This window comes from Platichthys flesus, chromosome 4, assembly GCF_949316205.1.
Source record: "Platichthys flesus chromosome 4, fPlaFle2.1, whole genome shotgun sequence".
Taxonomy (NCBI): domain Eukaryota; kingdom Metazoa; phylum Chordata; class Actinopteri; order Pleuronectiformes; family Pleuronectidae; genus Platichthys; species Platichthys flesus.
The window spans coordinates 13,661,665-13,679,301 of record NC_084948.1 but is presented as its reverse complement, the minus strand read 5'-3'; the positions used below and the strand labels follow the sequence as shown (position 1 = coordinate 13,679,301).

General features: G+C 42.9%; 1 protein-coding gene across 1 annotated transcript; it reads right to left on the bottom strand.

Moving 5' to 3' along the window:
• Positions 1–1,243: 1,243 nt before the first annotated feature.
• On the bottom strand, positions 1,244–16,530 carry ypel2b (yippee-like 2b). The gene is made up of 5 exons (XM_062386391.1): positions 16,371–16,530; positions 8,405–8,636; positions 7,251–7,294; positions 6,470–6,578; positions 1,244–3,730 (listed from the first exon to the last, which is right to left on the bottom strand). The coding sequence occupies exons 2-5, from the start codon at positions 8,519–8,521 to the stop codon at positions 3,641–3,643; spliced, it is 360 nt and encodes a 119-aa protein (XP_062242375.1). The 5' UTR covers positions 8,522–8,636; positions 16,371–16,530; the 3' UTR covers positions 1,244–3,640.
• Between the last annotated feature and the right edge of the window lie 1,107 nt (positions 16,531–17,637).

Here is a 17,637-nt window from a genome sequence, read left to right as displayed (position 1 = left end):
ACACTGACACACACATCTTCAAATCCACTCACACAAAACAACACTCACCATTGTGATATTTTCTGTTTAAGTGAAATATGAAAACTGATAGAAAACAAGTTACTGCCCTGGTGCTGCTGTTGTTGTTGGTTTTGTTTTTTTACAGCCCAGTACTATTTTACCCTACATTTACGGTTGATGCTCTTGTTACCATGGGGATAGTAAATCGGATGTCACCACTCGCAGGTTTTGTGCCCACGTCCTCTGATGATGCCTCAATGCAAACACCCACCTCATAATGACATCAAATTACTTATTTCTGTCCTTATTTTTTATTATTATTATTAAGGTGCATTTAATGACAAGAATTTGAAGAAATGTGTGTGTAGAAGCTGTACTTTTACATTTCCTCTGCAAAACCAAAGTATTACATAAAGATCAGCGGGTGTTCTCTTGAATCTGTAATTTGTGCAAATCATTTTAATTGTTTGGCTTCATAAAGGAGCTCACCAACATGATGTAGATGTTTCAAAATGTTTTAATAATTTGTCTTACAAATGTAAAGTCGTAAGCAACTAAAGACCCAGACTAAATTTCAAAACAAAAGCTTCCATTTGTCTGGTATGAGCAGAAGCTTATGGCTGATGTGAGCAAAATTGCTAAAACGTTTTGTTAGTCAAAACTGGGTTACAACCAGAATCAGACTTTTTGACATCCCATTTTACTGCTTATATCTGCCTCGCAAGGTAGCTTAGCCCCACCCACTTTTTATATATTTATTTTGATGCCCCAACATTGTAGTTGTAATTAAATATAAATAAGACTGTAGCGACATTTTTAATCTTAATGTGGCGGGGAATCAAGAGAATATTTTGTTTACAATTTGTAGGTTTTATGAAAGGTGCGTGATGATCAAAGCAGCATAAACTGATGTCACTTACACATTTCAAATCCTTCAGATTTGAAATGTGTAACTGACATAATGTGTTAAATATAAAACAATTTGGTCTTGCTGTAAATAAACATGATGTCATCATTAAGCTTCAATCTTGAAAACATAAAAAGCCAGCCCTATGAACTTTTAAATATGTCGTCATTAACTGGACAGGAAGAACTCAATAAAAGAAAACCAAAATGCATGATGGGAAACATGCCTATAGGGACTGAAACTCTTGGCCACTATGACTTAATTTTGCGAGAAATCTTTTCAAAATCTGATTCCCAGTATGAAAGGGTGGCACATGAGGGCACAAAATATATTCCATACAGATATCCAGGTGCTTTTTATTAGATGAAGATCCAATGATATATAGTCAACATCAGCATCCTCCTTTACAAAAGACATTAAAATTGAAACATTTTCAGTATAAAAGTAGTATCGTACAGCCAATGTGGGGTACCAGAGAGAAAGCATGACATGTCCTAAATCATATTCATTCATTATCATATGGATCATAGATAAAACACAATACATTAACACTATTTACAGTCTGTAGCACAGAGGTCGACATTAATGGTAATCCTCGTGGTGAATACAGTAAATAGAATATATTCATATATTAAGATCTTTTTGTTTACAAAATCATAATGCATTACATATATCACAGAGAAAGGCTATCCACAACCTTGGCTTTCAGCTTTACACACACCCCCTTGTTCTGCAAGACTTTGCCCAGACAGGATGAATCTTGTTTGGTCAACTTATTGTTGATGGGTGGCTTCTTTGGTTGTGCTGGGTTTCATGTCGTAGCCTCCGACTGAGCGGGCAGCTGCTGAGTATTACTGAGGAGGGTTAACTGTTTACTTTGAGTTAACAGGGTAACACCATAAACAGGGCAACTTCTAGAGCATTTTTTCACAATAACAGGAAACTACGTGACAGGGCAACTCAGTTTGTTTTTACAATCTCTAATGCTTTTCTTACAACTCAACTGAACGGTGATCTATCTCATTAGATGTTGAATTATAGCACAAGGTTTCTCAGTGCAGTTCAAATCTGTAGTTTTGAATCTTATCTGAAAAAATACATTTCCATGAATGTTGCCACAAATATTACCCAGGTATCATAACTCCAAGGTCCATGATGCATGAGAACTATTAAGTGAGTCAGCTGAGGTCGAAAAATGTGAGAAAAGATTTAAAGCTGAGGCAAAACCGAAAAAGAAAATGTGTTGGTAAAAACAAATTATAAAATATATCTATCTAGTGCATTGCTTCACAATGTTGCCAAGTTGGTTTGTTATGTTAGTGAAGGTCGGTGTAACAGCAGTTAAACTGCCGCCAGCCCAGACTGAAATAGAGCCTAAGAGTGATGGGTATTACCTGTTTATACATATGCATCCTTAATGCACACCTCTGTGGTCATGTCTATACCTCGTTACTTCAGTAAAAATCATTACTTACTATTTGAGTTCATGTTTTTTTACTATTTTCATTTTCCCTAAGCCCATGAAACCAGTCATGCTTTTGCCATTTATGTTTTCAAATCAAACTGAGTAAGTCTGTTTTTTCTCTGATAACAGGGGTTGTGTTTGTGTCTGAATGATCACTGGCGGGTCCCCCCCCCCCCCCCACTAGCTGATGGAGTCTCGTCATCAATGGTCGTTGACCCACAACAGAAACCTTTGGGAATCCCAGCGAAAGTCGCTCACCTGAGCCAAGTTGTATAATTATATGTGACAAAGAAACAAAGGTGGACGCAGCGATTCCGCCGGCTCCAGACATACAAAGGAGGGATGACGAGATCACTTAACATGACGGTACGAATAGAACGAAGAATAAACCCCAGGGGGAGCTGCTCTGCTGCTGCTGCTGCAAGAGCAAATTCCTGCGAGGTTTTTAGGACGAGCCGTGGGCTCACTCTGCTCGTCGTCAACTGCATCACTAGCAAGACGCGGAGTGGATCCCGGCCAGAATGCCATAAAGCCTCTGCATAACGGGATCAGGACCATACTGAGCTGAGTGAGCCCCCCCCCCCCCCTCCCCACGTCCATGTGCTCAGGCCTCTGTGCCAGGCCTCAGCACCAGGCCTCATCACTGGCCCAGCTGGCACGGCCCCGATCAGCTGGATTTGAGCTCGTCTCATTCATGCTGCGGACAGAGCGAATGTCCGTCAGCGCTTCAGGCCAATAAACCCACGCCGTGCCGTGACGTGCCGACTGCCCTCCTTCCGGGAAAGTTTCCACTGAATCACCTGTCAACAACTGGCTTTAACGTCATTGTTAGACAAGATGGAGCGCTTCAGACAATGTCAATATTTCCTCGAAGCTATGAAAGGAGTGTTTTCACCTTTTTAAGTGTTATCGAATCATGTTTCAGAAAACAAACAAAAAAATGTGAAAAAGCACATCACTATTGCTGGCCTGTCACCTAGTCCTGCTAGCTGCATACAAGCCTGCCTAGTGTGTCGAGCTGGGATGTTTGGGATCTTGATCGTGTGTGTGTGTATGTGTGTGTGTGTGCGTGCATGCATGTGTGTGTGTGTGCATCAAGAGCCATGGTAGGGAGGGATTGGCAGAGAGTTACAAAGGTTAATGGTAAATCAGCCAAACCAAAGTCACACACTCACCCACCACACACGTCCCCCCCCGGTTCCCCCGCCTCTATCCATTTGTACCCCCCCTCCACTGTCGCGGTCAGTCATGTCCCGGGTGCTTGTCCCTCAGTCCCAGCCGTTGTCCTTGATCATGTGGGCCAGCTCAATGATGAACTTGCCCTCTTTGTACTTCTGACTGCTCTCAAAAGCATGTTCCTGGAGGGCGAGGCAGAAGGCAGGAGAGAAAGAGGGACAGCATTTAATTCAAATGACAGATGGAGTGAGGATATGAACATGTTTATATCTCTGACAGAGGGCAAGATAATTTATGGAAAGACATTAGCAACCTAAAAAAAAAACAGTCCAGAACACTCTTTGTAACCCTCGACTCATTTTTGTCCTGTCTCTGCTCGTGGCTCTTTGCTATGATTATACAAGCGTCAGTCACTGAACACTGAGGAGTCTGTAGAATGAAAAGTGATTGGATCATCGTACCTTATATTGGCAGGAATGAGTCTCTAACCACAAACAATCTTCCAGAGAAAGAAATTGGACAAAAAGGCCACAGGCAGTTCCAAAACTGATATAGTCTACTCTACTTTAGCAGGCTGTAACATGTATTGTTAGGCGTGTAAGCCAAAACTCCTCTGGAGAATATAAACCACATGAAACCAGAGTTTTGGCAACACACACACACTAATTATCTTCACTATGGCATATATAAATTTAACCCATAATGGTACATTTTCACCCTTTATTCATTCTAACTGCATATACATATTATGAAAAGCATGACTTTACCATCATTAGCATAGGTTTAATGATATAAACCTACTAAGAGTAAATAGCTTGTAATAAAAATTACAAGGTTGAAAACCAAATGTGATGCCAATACAAAACCACAAAGGCTTAATGTGTACTATGGTTTATATAAAAACTTGTAAACATAAAAATATTTCCATCGGACTTGGTTTGCGTTTCTTTTCTTTAGCGCTAATTAGCCATCATTAGCATCACTTTTTAAAATCTTTAATATTTCATTGTGAAATATTTAACATTTACACGTATGGGCATTATTTTTGACACAGCTTAATTTTTCAGAATCCTTTCCCCCCCATTTCAGATCACACACTTAACAGCAGAGCTGCAAATCAATGCTGTTAAAATGGCGGAAAATGACTGTCCAATTCCTTTACTGACTTTGGGTTCCCTGAAAGCCTTGAAAACGGCGTTACACAACAGGCTGAAACATACGTGCTCTCACCGTGGGGCATCTGCATCTTGTTTTGTGTTGGTCTATTTTGGTTTGAGAGCTGCAGACACACATTATCAGATTTCCTGTTGTAGAAGTGCAGTGGGTCAAACCTCTCAATAGAACTGTGACGAGTGAAGAACATCAACACTGCTGCAAGTGATAATAAACAGCAAGCCTCCGTTAGTCCTACCCAATGTTGAGAGCGTGTGCGTGCATGTGATCTGTTTTCTTTGCCTTGTGGGGTCCTGACAGGAATAGACACTTCACAGAAGAGCAGCTACATTCGAAGCTGGTTTACCAGGTGTTTTCCAGGCACCAGGAGGAAAAATAAGCTATTTTTAGGCGGAGAGGTTAAAGAATCAGGTTTGGGGTTTAGACACGTAGCAGTGAACATGATCGTCAGAGGTCGGGCAAGGAGAGCTGGTCACCGGAGCCTTCTCAGAACTCAAAAAACAAGGCGTGTGCATATGTTTGTGTATGTGTGTTAAATCTATGAGGGTGCCCTATAATGTAAACTCTCACCTTCATTCTGACAGGGCTCAGTGATGACAGTTGCACATGCTCGAATCTGTGGAGATATGATGACCGCTAACATGTGTGGATTCTGTTTTGCTCACCCTGCCACGGTTCCTTAAATACCATCTGTACTAAATTAACATAGCAAGTGTATTTTGATATGCTATACTATGCTATAAACAGACACTCACTGTAATCATGGCTCTGATATTAGCCCAGCTGTCAACCTTAATTTAACAAGTGACTTTAATCAACAATTACTGACACTGAGCAGTGATGGCTGTGATGAAAAGGAGCTCAACAGCATGGTTGCAGAAGTAAAATAGCTATTTATGTTTTGAATAGAGCTTATGATTATCAGCCATAATATTTTAACCATCCGAGTTAGACCTATCATAAGCTATGAGATTTGAAACGATGCTGTATAATCCTGTAGAGGCCAGAAGTTTGTATAACATCGGCTGCGTTATAAGAAAACATGTTTTACTTGCAATGTCAAAGTACAACACCACCCAAAATCCTCCGGTGTAGACCATGTTACTAAACTATACACTAGAAAGCAACACTCTATTAACAACAAGGTTAAATTCAAGAAGAAGCGAACAGGAAGTCGTTGGAAAGGTTTTTTCAACACTCTTGAAATAATTATACACAGTCTTGTACCTTTTCGATTTCCCCTATGTTTTCGCTCCAAAACAAATGTTTTCTGGCCACGATTCATCTTGTAGCTGGTCGACCTGGTTGCAGGCTTAAAACTATTTTTAAAGGAAAAGGAATGGGAAAATAATTTTCTCCGGTTTACTTCCAGAACCAGAGCCTGTTACGCTCTAAAAACACAGCTACCCTGTCTAGTATAAAATCCACTAATTATAGGTATTTCTGACCTATGAGACATATGAAGTGATGAATCAAGACCTGATCAAGATGTTTTTACTTCCACAAGACTCATCACAAGTCCCTTAAGATAAATTAAGACTTTGCCTTCTTGTCTCCATCTGCTCTGAGAAATCTGATTAATAATTCAGCCCACAGCCGCACTGACCCTGACAGAAGAGGAGGTCCAAACATAATAAGGGCGAAAATAAAATTAGGTTGTGCCATAACAGCAGCCTCTCAGTTTATCGTCCTCTAACCTTGGATGCAGTTTGCGGTGCCATGCATCATTTCAGCCGTGGGACACTTACGTATTTCCAGCCCAGGGTCGTCTTGCAGTTCTCACAGTAGATATCTGCTACAGCGTGCAGGCCTGTGAGCAACACTCTCTCCTCTGCAGGGCCGCACCCGACGTTCACCCTGAGAGGGGGAGAAGCAGTGAAACGGAGGGAGACAGGCAGAGACAGGGAAAAACTGTTTAAAAATAACTTGTGAAAGTGTCTCAAACTGCTCAGTTGCATCTACTGTATGATGGGCTCTGAATGAGTCACCACCTCACGCCCACTCGCCCAGCGCATACTGATAGGACACCAGGCTGCAGAGCATAGTTTCAAATGGTCTAATTTCCACACTCAATTCAGCTTGATAATGACAGCGCTGCGAGGCACAGGCTGGCCCCATCTGCTTCAGAGCCTCAGAAACAACACCACGTCTGTGTGTGGAACAACCTGCTTTATAAACCCACTTTATAACACCTGGATATGTTAGATCACTTTGGATCCCGGATGTTTTTCTGGCCTCTTCCAGCCTGTACAAAACCCCAATTGTAATCCGTCACACCGAATGAAAAATATTGACTCTTGGTTTTCCATATTCTATTTTTGCAACATGAACAAAGAATCACTTTTTTAACCCCAATTTTACTGTTGAAATTGTGCATACAAGTTACTTGGTATTATCTGGCAAGTACAACGTATTAAGTCATTAATCCTGGTATATAGAACCGTTATTCTAATAATAATTTTGGAATTGTCAAGAGTATTTTACCTGAACCGCCCCAAAGTTACACCCTTGGTTTGGACAGATACTCACACTGAGTTAAACAGGTAGGCTCTGCCCTGGCTGCCCTGGAATGACTGCAGAGACAAGATGAGACAAAGATAGCGGTTGACAATAAGAATCTTCTTTCTCATACAGTGTGATCTCTATAAATAGGTTTGTTTCCTTTAGTGAAGAAACAGATTTGAGATTTTCGTGTGGATAACTAACCCAAGCCCGTCAGGACCAATGGAACAAAAAATTTGAAATGATGTTTGGGTTCCATTTAGGTTCTGTCATGTAGATCGGGCTATCAACTTAAAGGCACACTGTGTAGAATTTAGTGACATCTAGTGGTGAAATTGTATGTTGCAGCAGAATACCCCTCACCTTAACCTCCCCTTCCAAACATGAAAGAAAACAGGTGGTAGCCTTCAGTTGTCATAAAAACTCAAAAAGGTGTTTAGTTTGTCCAGTTTGGACTTCTGTAAAAAAACATGCCGGCCTCCATAGAGAGGACCTGCTCTCGATGTAAATATAAAGTATTCAAATCTAAAGGAACCATTCTAGGGTTAGTGTTATTTGAGAAAAGCCTTTTACTTTGTGGAGGAAGCTGGGGATCTTTCAGCAGAAAAGAAATATAATATTCAAAATTATCTTTTCATTAGAATCGAATCACCTGAAACTAAGAATTATGTTTTTGTTCCTTAGAATCAGCCCTTTATATAAATCAGGTTATCTTCCACAGAGTCCATAATGTTTCTACAGTAGCCCAGAAAGGACAAAACCAAACACTGGCTCTAGAGAGGGCCTTTCACGTTTTTACTTCTCCTACACATTAGATTGGCAAGAGGTTATTCATCTGGCTGAGATTTGAAACTTCACTGCTCGATGCCACTAAATCCTACACTGAGCATTCAACAGAAAGTTCTTTCAAACCAGTGGAAAAAAACTCTATTAATATTTAATTTAAATCATTGACTAGTCTCATAGTAAGAAGTAATATTTTACTGATTTATCTTTACCCAGTCTCTAAACTAAAAGAGTCAACACAGAAAAGTTAATAACTTTTTTCTTTTTCTCATAACAAAAACCTGAAGCTGAGCTACATGAATGCAAGTCCTGTCTCAATGGTTTCGAATGGCTACTGCTGTTGGTAAGGTGAGTCAAGTCACTGGAGCGCAGCGCTGCCGATGCCGTCGGGCTACCTTGGATATGAGCTCGTCGTGGTTGGCCAGGTGAGCTCGGCAGTGGATGCAGCTGTAGGTCCGGTGGCAGCTTGGCAGGTACGCCTGGAAGGTCTTGGAGCGCGTCATTCTGACCATGGGCGGGGTTGGCGGGCGGTGCAAGAACGGACTGCCAGCCCAGGTCGGCTCACAAGGGAAGCACCGCAACACACAGGTGAGGGCCGTGGTGGGCGGTGGGTCGGGAGGCGAACACCTGGGGGAGTAAAACAGCACCTAGTGGTTACATGGTTGTGTAACAGCTACTTACTTAAGCGGATGTTGCGCACTGAGCCACAGGTGTATAATTGCTGATGGGATTATAGTCTGCCCTGAGAACTCTGCAGCCTGCTTGCATCTGTCAAACTCTTAAAACCACAAAAAGCTATGACGTGATGAGACAGGGTGCAATATTAAGATTAAGATTTAGATCCATTTATTCGTCCCAAACACATGCACAGACATGCAAAGGCACACTCATGCAGGTAGGGAAATGTAATCTGGTGCAGGACACACAGAGCAGTGAGCGACCATGTACGGCGCTCGGGGGGGAAGATGTTGGGGGAGTAAGGTGCCTTGCTCAGGGGCACTAGACAGGGTAGGGAGACTCTTGAATTTTTGGACAGATCAATCCAGGTTCGTCTTTTGTTGTCTCCCCGTGGAGTCGAACCAGAGACGATTCAGAGACCTTCTCTGCCCATAGTCCAAGTTTCTACCACTAGACCACCGCCTCTCTAAACTGAAAATCTACTACAGGAGTTTCATTCAATCTCAGTACAGGTTTAACACACAGTAAACCAACACACCAATATACAGCCTAGTCTTCGCTGGTCAAGATACAAAAGCATTGTCAGACACAAACAGGTTTAGTTTATGACTTCATTCCTGCAAAACTGTCATGTTTCAGTGCTAAATAGCTAAACTACCACACTTAACATGGTAGGCAAAAATATTACAATGTCAGCATTTGTGGTTGAGAGTGTGCTAGCATGCTGATATTTTCAAAGTCCTGCTATGCCTAAGTACAGCCTCACTCAGCTACAAGCCGGTTGACTTTATCTTGTTTAAGCTAAAATACAAAATGTGAGAGTTTCCTGCATCTCTCCAGTGTTTAATTCCATTGCTACTACACAAGTTCTTGTTTTGGCACCATTGTGTGGAAGGGTCACCCTGCAGTCTGGGAAAATATGATGATTCTCACAATGTGGCATTTTATAAATCAAGCAATTCATCAGTAGGTCAAGTAAGTATTGGCTGAATGAATTAATAAAAGCGGCCATTGGTTACAGACACAATGTCTTGTCCACTGGTCTCCACTCTGCACTGTCTCCTGTTGAACGCAGATCTTTTCAATGCACACCGCCCGCAACGCTAGCTCACATTCTGTGTTTAAGTCTATGAGGCTGCAGAGATAATCTTCTTACCGTAGCACAACTGCGAGGATCAGGCAATGCTCTCTCCATGATATCCAAATAGACCGAGCCCTTAAAATACTTGTGCTGGTATGCCCTGGTGACTGAGAAGATTAGCAAGCTGGCCTGGGAACCCATCCCAAGGCTTGGGGGCCATTAGAAAGGGGTACGCTATGACTATACAGTAAAAACTAGTAAAGAGTTAAAAGGCCTTCGTTCTCTTTGTTGTGGTGCAGTGTCTTTGTAGTTTTATTCTAATATTAAATTTTAAACTTGAGATTGTAATATATGCTTTTATTTTCTCCCAATTATTATGAATACAGGAGCCGGACTCCTCGCCACAACAAAATAGAGACAGCACATTACCCTAGGTCTAGTGTCACTGGCTTACGGGGAACTTAATTTAACATTTAAGGCTCGATTTGGACTCAGACCCAAGCTCATCACTGATCTTCTGACACTATTTGTGCCCAGTCGCAACCTGAGGTCCTCATCCAAGGATAGGCTAGCCATTCCACAAGCTAGGCTTAGGAACAAGGGTTACAGGGCATTTTCTGTTAGGGCGAAAAAAACTCCTAGAGGAGCTGATTCCACAGCATCAAGTGTAGACCACATTGGTGAAAAATGTCTGTAAATCTAATTTAAGTTGTAAAGTTAGCCTTACTTCCTACTGGCGTATGTGCCATCACTATCACTACATACAGACTAATAGATCTCTTCGGGTCCAAAAAAACTCTTGTTTCTCTTCAGATCGTATCAACTTTTTACCTTTGCAACATATAAGACTTTGAAGGAACCATGACCACTGACACTGACATTATACAGATACAACAAACTGTATAATATAACTACCACTCCTAATAAACTACTACTACCTTGATTATAAAAATAATCAAGCTACCTTGATTATCATAACAATAATCAAGGTAGTTTTAATCTCAATGGTGAGACGACCCTCACCAAATTTTAAGTTGATCTGATGAAAGCTCTAGGAGTAAAAGAGCAAAAATGTACACTAAATCAAAAATGTTGGCTTTTGAGCCATTTTGCCACGCCCAATTCAAATTACTCCAGAATACATACATTTTTGAATTGTCTACTAGTTCAAATACTCTTCTTTCTCATTTGAATTCATATAGAAAACTTGACCTTTCAATCTTGACAACAGTATTTCTTGTCACCCACAAGACTTTGACTGCATATGAAAGTTCTGTTGTAAATTTGATGAGTTGTTTCATCATCTTATGTCCCCTGTCCTTCCTGTCGGTCATCACTGAACCATCTGGAAAAACTACTATAAAATACTGAATGGGAGCAGGAGGCCTCTGTGAGTTTGGGGCAAACAACACGGAGGCAGAGCAAGAGAGCACGGCCTCATTACTTTACTGCTCTTCGGTGCGATTGTTTTTAGCGTCGGACGGAGGCTGATAAAGGCTCCAGTGCTAATGGGAAGGAGTGGGGGATATAAATAAATAAGGCAGAGAGACGTGCCCTTGTTTTCTCTCCTCTGACTCGGCGCCAGCGGTGTGGGATTGAGGCACAAAGACACGCTCAGTGCAGTTGTCAGAGCTGACCCCCCCCCAACACACACACACACACAAACACACACACAGACTTATGTTAAATCAAAGTATATTTTATCCTCTTGATTTGAGTGAGTCCAGGGTGAGGACAAGGACAAACTTTATGAAGCTTCCTCATAGATTTGTTCCAAATTATTGATTCCTGATCTGTACGCTGGTGCAGTGGTTAGCACTGTCACCTGACCTCAAGGCCCAACGTCAGAATGACCCCAGCTCCCCCCACGACCCTCGAAAGATCAGCAATGACGTGATGGATGGAACATTATTGAATCTAGTGATAACGTATCAGGTTCTTATCTATTAAGCAAACATTTTCCAACCTAATGTTTATATTTGGATGCTGTATTGTTACAAAAATCTGTTGCTTCTTTGTCTACAAGCTTTTTAGTTAGCTTCTCAATTGTGAAGACTCATTGTATTTCAGCATATTCAGCAAATATGTTTGACAGACAATATAGAATATTTGAAGAATTCACCTTGAGCCTAATAAAGATATTTTATTTTATGTTATAATAATAATTTGCAATCTGATTATAATTAAACTTTAAGATGTAGGTGCTGTCTGTAATGTGGGAAGATAAGCTTGAGCTTCAGATTCGATAAGCTTCTTCTTTTACATTTCTTCTACTGTTACACAGGAGCGTTTCCAGGGTCTTTGGGGGCTGAGGGCATAAAGGGACCCAAAGTGCCCCAGCAAGAAACAAATGATGCCAAACTATTCCAATCTTCAAAAGATTCTTTTAGTATGAATATTATAAACAGAGGGCAGACTTTGCATACACATAAATAAAAGTACATTTTGAGTGCAAACCCCAACCACATCTAAACGCAGCCGCTAAACTCACTAAAAAAGATCACGGACTCCTTTCCCATTGCCAGTGGAGGTGTTTGCCTTCCTGTTCCCCCCCCACTGCGTCATGTTCGACATCACACACTAAGAAGCTCTCACTTCGCTCTCTTGTCAAATTAGCACTTCACTTAAGTGTCTAATTTCCATCACCAATCATAGCCAGAGCCGATTCAAACCCCTGTCTACTGCACAATCCTTTGACCTGGGAGTGAATGCGGTTTAAATCCATTCCCACTGCAGACAAAGGCTAGATGATACCGGGTTTTTGGACCAGTGGAAAGGGGCTATAGGATTTAATGGAGTTCTCACACAATAGTTGCTGCTCTGGACGTAATCAGCTGTTCTCAGGGGGCCCTTCTCAGCTCGGGGGGACACCAGGTAATTGCTTGCTTTGTCTACCCTGTTGCAATGCCCCTGATGCTGCATTAGTTGCTGAGAACAAATCGTCTTGACTGTCAACATGGTATCCAACACAGCTGAAGACATGGTCGGACCGACGTGATGTTTACTCCGACTAGCTGCAGTGGGGATGCAGTTACAGTTAGCTGCCAGCGTGTTGACATACTCCCTCTCACAACGTGCTAATATGCCTTTAACGGAGTGCTATTCCCCAGCAGGGCAGCGTTACACGTGTCACACATCATCTCGAGGGTCTGCAGTCGCTCTCTGAGGTATCACTTCATTAAAGCCCAAAACAACAGTAGCGGCAGTGTTGGTAAGTGGCTTCGGATGAGGACAGATGCTTCTTACTAATGTGATTACAAATATATGCTAATGCCGTCACTGTGTGGGAAGTGGAGGCCTGAGCAGAAGAGTTTAGTTTACTGTACCACACATGTTTGATTATTTAATGGATTAAGTCATTTTCAAGCACAAGTGACAAACCATTTATTTAGTTATAGGCGTCCGATGTTTCTTGTATTCAAAATGTATTAATATGACTCTTGTCTGGCAAATGTATTGTCATATAGAGGCAGATAAATATGTAGATTTATAGATGCACTGGTTCGTACTGTCACATCAGAGCAAGAAGAGCTCTGTGTGGAGTTTGCATGTTCTCCCAGTCTCTGTGTGTTTTCTCCAGGTTCTCCTAAGGGGAGACTCTTAATTGACCATAGGTGTGACTGGGAATGGTTGTTGTAGATTGGCCCTGTGAGACACTGGTGACCTGTACAGGGTTTAACCCACCTCTAGCCCAATGTCAACTTGGATTGGGAACAACCCTCAGAGGCTAAGCTGTATAGATAATAGATGGATGGATAATAACCGTATATTTAACAGATGAATAGCGATGAAAATAACAAGTGGGAGCAGCCATGGAGATGTCATGGTTTTGATTTAGGAGGTATAAACTCTGACACTGTATAACAGTAACATAAACATCTGTAATTAAAAATATATTTCTTAAATATTAGTTTCTCTCACCGTAATGACAGAACAACAACAAAAAGGAGACGGGCAGCTCTTAAGATGAGAAGTGAATGAAAATGTCCTGGACCTGTTCAAGGCCGAGCTGTGACGCTGATTGACATTTCATCAAGAACAGTGTGACAGCTCACATCTCGCTGGGTGGACACACTTGAAATTCATTTTTCAGGGAAACCTATTTTGTTGGGGTAAAGGTTGTTGTTGATGGCACGCTGTAAAAAACACTGACGCAAGCAGGCTGCCCCGCACAAAAAAAAAACACTCCTGACAGAATAACAAATGACATAAAGAATCAGATGACAAGGAGAAGTTATCGCAGAGATCCCGACAGGCTCCAGCAGCAGGGAAATGTTTATCGAATCAGACACGTCAGGACAGAGGCAGTCTGCGTAACCTCACAGTGTGTGTGTGTGTGTTTTGGTATTTGTCCATCTTCTAGCAGTTTATCTTTCAGTCTGCCCGGCCTGTGTCTTCTCCTCGTCCGTCTCTGCGCCTCTCGGCATGTTTGTGTATACATTTTTTTCTGCTGTCACTCTGGCTGTTCGTCAGTGCGGCCGCGGGTCGTTTCAGGTCGCCGTGCCGTCCATTCTGGTCATCTATGGGTGTCATCACAAAAGGTTACGTGCCACGAGTCTCCCCAGCCGAAAGGGCCCTTGTATCCCAACAAAAAAATCCTTTGTTATGTAACGCACTGATGCTGCCGCTGTCTCCGACAATGATTGAGAGCAGGAGTGATGGAGGGGAGGAAGATATACGAGGGTAGAGAGATGAGAGGAGGGGAGTCAGCCGGGGACAGGGAGGAGGCAAAATGAATGAAGGAGCAGTGTGTGTGTGTGTGTGTGTGTGTATGTGTGTGTGTGTCGCTTCAAATGAGCTGTGTGTCGTACGCTGCCCACGAGCTGCACCGACACAGTTGTTGTGTACTTACACCCTGCTCTCCATTCAGTGTTGCACCAGGACCAACAGTGTGCAGCAGCATGACATCACTGACTAGAGGAGGGATAAAACTCCCCTGTGCCCCCTCTCACTCATATCAAATCTCACAGAGGAGGCGATGCCTCTGCCTCCTAGGTGTGTGTGTGTGTGTGTGGGGGTGGGTGGGTGGGTGTGTGTTACATTGCCACATTATATATTCTTATCTTCTTCTATTGGTCATGCACACAGAGGACAGCAGCTTTATGGAGGGTGACGCCTGTTTTTTCCGGCGGCTGAGAGTCTCACACCAACGCTTAACAGAAAACACGAATGCATAAAAGAACACAACTGCAAAAGCAACAACACCAGCGCAGGTGACAAGACAACCACAGACGCCATAACACAAACGCAAAGGCCATAGAACTGTCACGACCACAACAGCTTACTTGATTGCATAATTTCAATGTCAACATCATTTGTTGCTCACTAGCTTTGTGGTTGTGCTTCCGTTGTGCAGCCGTTGCAGTTGTGTTGTCACTTTTGCAGTTGTTTGGTCACTTTTGTATTAGTGTTGGGGTTTTGATGTTTTACCGTGACTTCTGCAGTTGTGTTGTCACTTCTGCAGTAGTGTTGCGACTCTTACATTCAGGTTTTCCGTAGCTTTCACCTCGAAGAAACACTAATATTAACTCATACTGTCCTCATTTCCAAGTTGTTGTTAACACATGACAACACTGTCACGATACAAAAAAACTACAACAAAAAAAGCGGGTGAGGTTATAAAGGAGAAATGGCCGGCCATCACACCTTACGCAACTCTGTTCATGCAACCAAGTTCTGTGGTGTAGATCACCTTTCAATGCCTGCAGCTCTCTGACCCTATCATCTTCGATCAGTGTGTGTTGCCCCCTGACGTGATCAATAACCATCTATAGGCTCACTCCGCAATGAAAACAGAGGGAGGCTGTGCACACCTGAACTGTTGCACTCAGTGACTTTAGAATGAGTGTCCCATCGTCTATTGAATGTAACACAACAGTAAACATAGAAAAACGTGCATGTTTGAGGTTAACAGTGTGTGTGTGTGTGTGTGTGTGCATGTGATTATTGGGGATGATTATAGTCTCAGGCAGTGCTGCACTTTATCTGGGGCAGAACTTCAGCCACCACACGGAGCACAGATGGTGGGGATGCCTCAGCTCAACAATGCTTCGCGCACACACACACACACACACGCACACACACACACACACGCACACACACACACACACACACACACACACACACACGCACACACACACGCACACACGCGCACACACACACACAGATGGGAATCAGGTGGTCAGTGTTCACGACCACATCGTGACGTGATAACCCCGCATTGATCACAGCTGACGCGCGCAATCACTGCCAGGCGCGTGCACAGCGGATGATGGCGCATACGTGCACGACTGCCAACACGAACAACGTGCGTGCTAACAACAACAAGCAGCAGATACTGTAGGTCCATCCCAGAGAAGACGCATCGCGCACACAGAGACAGCATCAGTCCACGCACGAGGAAGAGTTTGGACATTTGTGTGATGACAACATATAAAACACAAAATGTCACCTTTTGTTGTCTGTTTACAAAACGTGTGCATGCTCATCTATGCTCAGAAAAAGTCCTGCACAGCCTGCAGCTCCACGGAGGTCTTCGTGGAGCGACGTGAGGAACGTGCGTAACAACAAATCCAGCAAAGCGCGGAGGGAAATCACTTTACCTTTGGAGGGGAGAAAAAACTGCGGATCTCCACGTAGCCAGGAAATGTGGCAGCTCCTTCCTCGTGTCAGTGGCGACCAATGCCTCCAGCCGCGAGTCCCCTGCGCTTCTCCTCGGCCCAGCGACTTCTGCAGGAGACGCAATGTTTTGACGCGCAGCTCAGCTCAGTTTAGAAGAGACGGAGGCAGAGCGTGATGAGCCAGTCAGCCGGAGAGAGAGGGGGCGCTGCTGCCTACTTCCGGGTTCGTAGGAAAACAGTTGTACAGTCAGAGTCAGCTTTATTTAACAGTACTGTAATACCAGGAATTTGAGTTGCGCTCAGTGTACACAAGACGCCTGACCACTATGTGCAACAGAGGTGAACTGTTGACAATACAGTAGTGCAACGGGAAACTGAATGTGCAAGGGTGGACAAGAAGCATGTATCTACTAACTGGGACCAGAGGACAACAGTGAAGTGGTGATGAGCACAAAGATGCTCCAACACATATGGATCAACAACATACAGGTTACTTACATAGGGCAGGAGAATCATATGGTGCAGAGCGCAAAGTCGGAAAAGATGGAAAACAGAAAATGTCTTTCCTGTGTCTTTTTTGGAGTTTCATGTAGACGTTAAAGTTCACCCAAAAATGCAAATTCACTCAGTATCTACTCACTATGCCGATGGTGGTTGGTGACATGTTTGAGTCCACAAACAACTTTTGGAGTTCAAGGGGTAAACAGCCTTGAAGCCAAATCCATCCAATTGAAGTAAATGGTAACCAATTGTGTGTGAGCGCCCATCTTCAAATTCGACATGAAACGTTAAAATTTACATCGTGTTTTTAGCATAAATGGCCTTTGTGTTCCTCCTCCTAGTTAGTACTGCAGTTCTCATATATAAATATATAATATTTTAGAAACCAAACTCCATGTAGGTTTGACATGACTCTTTGTTTCCTTTAGTTATAGCAAACAGATAAACCTGGTATAAAGTTGATTGAAATTGTTGTTTTTATCTGTTTGTATCCCTTTCTCTTGCTTCTCTCTTCGGGGGCGGATCCAGCGGAGGGACAGGGGGGGGGGGGGGGGGGGCACTGACCCCAGCTGAAATCTGGTTATCCTCCAAAGTGTTGTGTCTTAACACTACACATCTCCTCTCTCACCCCACAGGTCGAGGATGTTGTGTTCTCTCCACCAACTTCTTGTTTGTTGAGGGAACTGTTGTGGTTTTCTCAGTGTAAGTTTAACGGTGTAAGTTCTCAACCTCATCTGACACTAAATTA

Coding starts and splice junctions, on each gene's coding strand:
- ypel2b (XM_062386391.1), bottom strand. CDS start 8,521: ATGGTCAGAATGACGCGCTCCAAGACCTTCCAGGCGTACCTGCCAAGC. Junction 6,579..7,250: donor GCCTACCTGTTTAACTCAGT/GTGAGTATCTGT, acceptor TCCCCCTCTCAG/GGTGAACGTCGGGTGCGGCC. Junction 3,731..6,469: donor CGACCCTGGGCTGGAAATAC/GTAAGTGTCCCA, acceptor CTCGCCCTCCAG/GAACATGCTTTTGAGAGCAG.